The sequence below is a fragment of the Notothenia coriiceps genome, unplaced genomic scaffold (assembly GCF_000735185.1).
Source record: "Notothenia coriiceps isolate Sejong01 unplaced genomic scaffold, NC01 NC01_scaffold00024489, whole genome shotgun sequence".
Classification (NCBI taxonomy): Eukaryota; Metazoa; Chordata; class Actinopteri; order Perciformes; family Nototheniidae; genus Notothenia; species Notothenia coriiceps.
The window spans coordinates 85,008-91,007 of record NW_011357190.1 but is presented as its reverse complement, the minus strand read 5'-3'; the positions used below and the strand labels follow the sequence as shown (position 1 = coordinate 91,007).

At 44.4% G+C, this 6,000-nt stretch overlaps 1 protein-coding gene across 1 annotated transcript in view; it reads right to left on the bottom strand.

Annotated features, from left to right (window-relative positions):
* Positions 1-4,046, bottom strand: part of LOC104955037 (protein EFR3 homolog B-like) — a 44,405-nt gene extending 40,359 nt beyond the window's left edge. Inside the window, exon 1 of the mRNA XM_010782262.1 lies at positions 3,389-4,046. Coding sequence (XP_010780564.1) covers positions 3,389-3,473 — 85 coding nt within the window. The 5' untranslated portion in view covers positions 3,474-4,046. The remainder of the gene's footprint in view (positions 1-3,388) is intronic.
* Positions 4,047-6,000: the final 1,954 nt, after the last annotated feature.

Below are 6,000 nucleotides of genomic sequence, written 5' to 3'. Positions count from 1 at the left end.
CCCCCCCCCCCAGTTCTGATAATTATTCTCAGTTGCATAGAAAGAAACAGAGACAAGAGGCGGATGGGGATAGAATAAGAAAGAAATATGCACCACAGAGATGGAAAGGGAGAAGACCTCCCACCCACGCAATTTCCCTTTCCCCCTCTCTCCACCCCCTACCAGCATCACCCTTTCCCTCCTCTCCGTCATTAATCCACGCATGCTTCCTGCTCTACTTACTTTCAGTTTTCCCAATATGCATAGGCGACTTTTTACAAAAGGTCTTTCCTTTTTTACTAGCCAAATACCAAAATGTCTTTATTAATAAAACCATGTTTACTGGTATTCGCTTCTTTATATTTCAAACCGTGAAATATTATAATTTTCAATATTTTCCTATTGACTCAATCTCTTCCAGGTTTAATTTTCCAAAACCATCCATCCATCCATCTTCTCCCGCTTATCCGTGGTCGGGTCGCGGAGGTAGCAGTTCCAGCAGAGAGCCCCAAACTTTCTTTTCCCTGGCCACATCAACCAGCTCTGACTGGGGGATCCCAAGGCGCTCCCAGGCCAGCGAAGAGATATAATCCCTCCACCAGGTTCTAGGTCTACCCCTTGGTCTCTTCCCAGCTGGACGTGCCTGGAACACCTCCCTAGGGAGGCGCCCAGGTGGCATCCTAACTAGGTGCCCGAACCACCTCAACTGGCTCCTTTCGACGCGAAGGAGGAGCGGTTCAACTCCGAGTCCCTCCCGGATGACCGAACTTCTCACCTTATCCCTAAGGGAGACACCAGCCACCCTGGAGAACCCGGAGAAAACCCATCTCGGCCGCTTGTACCCGCGATCTCGTTCTTTCGGTCATGATCCATCCTTCATGACCATATGTGAGGGTAGGAACGAAAATGGCGCGGTAGACAGAGAGCTTTGCCTTCTGGCTCAGCTCCCTTTTCGTCACAACGGTGCGGTAAAGCGACTGCAGTACCGCTCCCGCTGCTCCGATTCTCCGACCCATCTCACGCTCCATTGTTCCCTCACTCGAGAACAAGACCCCGAGATACTTGAACTCCTTCACTTGGGGTAAGGACTCATTCCCTACTTGGAGTGGACAGTCCATCGGTTTCCTGCTGAGAACCATGGCCTTTGATTTGGAGGTGCTGATCCTCATCCCAGCCGCTTCACACTCGGTTGCGAACCGATCCAGTGAGTGCTGAAGGTCGCAGACCGATGAAGCCAATCAGAACCACATCATCTGCAAAAAGCAGTGGTGCATCCTTAGTCCACCGAACTGCAGACCCCCTCCCCCACGACTACGCCTCGAAATCCGATCCATGTATATTACAAACAGGATTGGTGACAAAGCGCAGCCCTAGCGGAGGCCAACCCTCACCTGAAATGGGTCCGACTTACTGCCGAGGACCCGGACACAGCTCTCGCTTTGGGAGTACAGAGATTGGATGGCCCTGAGTAGAGACCCCCTCACCCCATACTCCCGCAGCACCTCCCACAGTGACTCCCTGGGAACGGTCATACGCCTTCTCCAAGTCTACAAAACACATGTAGACCGGATAAGCATACTCCCAGGCCCCCTCCAGGATCCTTGCGAGAGTAAAAAGCTGATCCGTCGTTCCACGACCAGGACGGAATCCGCATTGTTCCTCCTCAATCTGAGGTTCGACATCGGCCTACCCTCCTTTCGAGTACCTTAGATAAACTTTCCCGGGGAGGCGAGTAGTGTGATGCCTCTGTAATTGGCACACACCCTCTGATCCCCCTTTTTGAAAAGGGGAACCACCACCCCGGTCTGCCACTCCTTCGGTACTGTTTCCGACTTCCACGCAACGTTGATGAGACGTGTCAACCATGACAGTCCCTCAACACCCAGAGCCTTCAGCATTTCTGGGCGGATCTCATCCACCCCCGGGGCTTTGCCACTGTGGAGTTGTATGACGACCTCAGTGACCTCCCCCGGGAGATTGGTGTCGATCCCCCGTCATACTCCAGCTCTGCCTCTAACATAGAGGGCGGAGTTGTCGGGTTCAGGAGTTCCTCAAAGTGTTCCTTCCAACGCCCTAACACTCCATCAGTTGAGGTCAACAACGTCCCATCCTTACTGTACACAGCTTGGATGGTTCCCTGCTTCCCCCTCCTGAGGTGTCGGACAGTTTTCCAGAACAACTTTGGTGCCGCCCGAAAGTCCTTTTCCATGTCTTCTCCGAACTTCTCCCACACACGCTGCTTTGCCTCGGCCACGGCTGAGGCTGCTGCCCTTCGGGCCTGTCGGTACCTTGCAACTGCCTCGGGAGTCCCCCGGGATAACAAATCCCTGAAGGCCTCCTTCTACAGTCGGACGGCTTCCCTGACCACCGGTGTCCACCAGGAGGTTCGAGGGTTACCGCCCCTTGAGGCACCTAGGACCTTGAGACCACGCCGCTCCTCGCCGCTCCCCGCCGCGGCTTCGGCAATAGAGGCTTTGAACACCGACCACTCTGGTTCAATGTCCCCAACCTCCACAGAAATGCCCGAAAAGTCTACATTACACAACACAACCATAAAACTGTGACAAACATTAAACCCAGAAATCCATATTATTGGCTCTAATGCACAAAAATGTTGTGAAAACATAAACCTGGAGATGCTGCATTGTCCTTGTAAAAGCATGAACGAGTGCTTGAAATTAAATGTATGGACTGAAAGAAAAAAATAGTTCTCAGTTGGGCAGCTAATAAAAAATATATATTATATCTTATTTTGTTATGTTATACAAAATGATATTACATTACAAAATCATATTATAGATAGCTGAAGTTCCTCTCTATACTTACTGTGAACTTTTATTTTATTGGATAAAAAAAAGGACTCCAGTACAATATCACTTCAATAATTAATCATCATAATCATTTACAATAAAGCTTTGTTTTCCTACATCGTGCATGCCGGAAATGTTGCTATATAAGCAATATTCCCTTTGGAGCTATAAGCATCTCTTTTATTCTGATGGAAGAACAAACAGTGTTCTTTTCAAACAGAGATTTTATCAGTGTAAGACTATATGAAAGTCAACATTAACACACACACACTATAAATGAATGACCCTATAGCCAGTCAACACTGTTTAACAGCAACCTGTGCTAAATACCACAGCCAGTGTTCCTCTTTATGTTGGCTTACTCAAGGGTTTAAGTTCCTCTTTTATCGATAAAATAAACTGCATTCATTTTACAACACAGGAAGTGGCTCATAGCAAATCAGACCTCCAACATTCAATTTAAGTTATTTTTACAACACAACATATTTTAGAAGCACATGGAGAAAGCACCTTTTAAGTGAAATAATTCCTTGTTCAAGCGACTCAAGAGACGGAGAAGGAGCCAGGGAGAGAACAGAGGAAGTGGTGTTATCACTCACCCTTGCCAATGCGATGGTCCAGAAGGGTACGACAGTCCAGTGCCAGCCTCTGAGAGGCCGGGACATCAGGCGCAGGCAAGGGCATGACAGGCAACCAACAAGCACACACACAGACACACACTACTCCTTTTATCGACACAGTAAACCTCCAAAAAGCTAAAACTGAAAACCTTAATGCAACAGAATAAGCAGCAGACTACAAATCCCTTATTCTCTGGTTATAATATATTTGTTTAATTACCTATCAACGCTAACGGAAAATGTTACCACCAACTACTTCAAAGTTCCTTGACAGAAAAGCTCAATTTAATACTATACTCACTGACATGTATCCACAACTTCCCAGTTTGGACGCAATAAACATTAGACACATATACTTGTCCTAAAAGACGAGCCTGAACAGAAAAGCCAACTCAAACTTCACTTTCAAAAAGTTTCCAACTGGAATAAATTCCCAAATGTACTTCCTGCAGACCACCAGCTTGCATGTCCCTGTCTTGAGGCTTCTCAGTGATGTATCTTGGTTCATAGGCAGATTGAAGTATTAACGAAGAGATTAGCGATTAGTCCGTCAATAGCAGCTCTGCTCTCTGTGTGCGCCTCTCTCATTAATAAACATCTCACTGACACAATGGTACTCACTATCCACCCATAGTCTCTCTCTGGGTGAAAGGGACAGGGAGACACAGAGAGAGGAGGATGGAGAGAGAGGGGCACTGTGGGACAGACATTCAGTCAGTGGGTTTGAGGTTCAAGGAATGTATCTATCAGCAGATGCCAACACAGGCAAAATGTCTGGTGAGTGATTTTTCTGTGCAAATTCACACATAACACTCGGGAATAGACACATCATTCACACCAACACCTAGAGCACTGATGCAGAGCTTCTCTCACTAAACATTTTCACAATCAGCTGTCTCCATACCGGGTTAGGGATCAGGCAGCTCATACAACTAGTATTAATCAAACTTCTTCAGCAGTGTGCTACATTGAATGTATAGTGCTGTAAATACGTCCTCAAGTATAGTACAGGTGTTTAATAGTGTGGTGTTCCCCACCTGTCATGTTGGAAGCTTGTCACAAGGCGGCGCTGCTCTTCCAGGTCCACAGAGGCACTGAGGTTTGAGGCACTTTAGCCCCAAACTGAGTCTCCAACGGCGCTTCGAAAAATCAGGAAAACCGCTGGATTGTCTTTGGCCTGTGGAAGTTAGTATGCCCAAATTAGCCGATGACCTAATAAATATTGTTGACATTAAAATGATATTTGAACCTAAAAAAAAACGGGAAATACCCGGTGTTAAAGTTTACCTGACACGTGAAAAGCAAGAGCGTATTTATAAAATATTGTTGTGACAGAAATCAGGACACTTTCCAGTAAGGCTAATGTTAGCATAGTTAGCTGTTACATGTTTTCATTTAAATGTGTGCTCTCTGATAGTGTTTTAACCCCTGGATTTCAATAAGGTTTAGACGTAATGAAAACATACGGTTATATATGTATATGTTGTGTATATACATCTACATAAAGTAACTATAATTCAGAGCTAGCATTCATCTATGCTAATAGCAAAGTATGCTATCGTTAGCTAGCTATCTGCCTGACTTGCTAAACGAGATTCCCCTGGCTGCGCGTATCACAACAACGCAAATAAATGTAAAAAAATTACGTACCATGAAGTGAGGAAAATCCTTAAAGTGTGCGGCATACGTGCGGGTCCCTTCAGCCCCTTTGACTAAAGGTAAACTATTCAAAGACACATTTAGTAACAGCCTTACTTACTGTTCCTCTGGTTGACAGCTGTTACTGGCTAGCTGTTAGTACTATGTATATGTGACAGCCCACCGATGGATAGCAGCTTTTGTCATGTTTGAACAAGTGCAGACTACTCGAAAACACATTAGAAAGATTGATTGCATATCATGCAAATACTTCCTCTCAGATGTTTATGGAAGACAATTTACGACAATGCGAGGACAAAAACAATATCCCGTAACATAATAATTATGAGAAACAATCTTGAAAAATGACATCGCAACCCATATTAATGAGAAACTTTGCCATTATTTTTGACAATAATGGTCACTTAATATGTCATTACTTTTGACAAATGCTTTAATTTCACAGCATGAATGTATTGGAATTCTTATAAATATCCTATATAAATTGAGTAATGTTGCTGATAGGGTAGGCTACTATCCACATTATCATTTGCTAAGTTACAGTCAATGGTATTATTTATGTGTGAAAAGAAACACAACGTCACAAAATTCTGGTAGTAGTCTAATATGAAAAGTTATGTGATATAGGCTTAGTTTAATTTCAAGTATTTAAAAAAAAAAGACAGTGTTAATCTTGTGTTTGAATACATTGCTTTCAGAGGAATAAAATTATCCCATGGTTAGGCACTTTAATTTTAAATGATATCTCTTCCTGCCTTTTGGGTCAACAACATGCTTTCTCATAATCAGTGGATTTAGATTTTAACCTATTTTGTGCTAGAATATCCTTTTAAATGATGCAATCCTACATCATATATCCTAATTTCTGCAGAGCTGTTTAAGAGTGCAGCCATTCAGACAATGTCCTGCCTAATTTGTTTTCAGCAATGCAA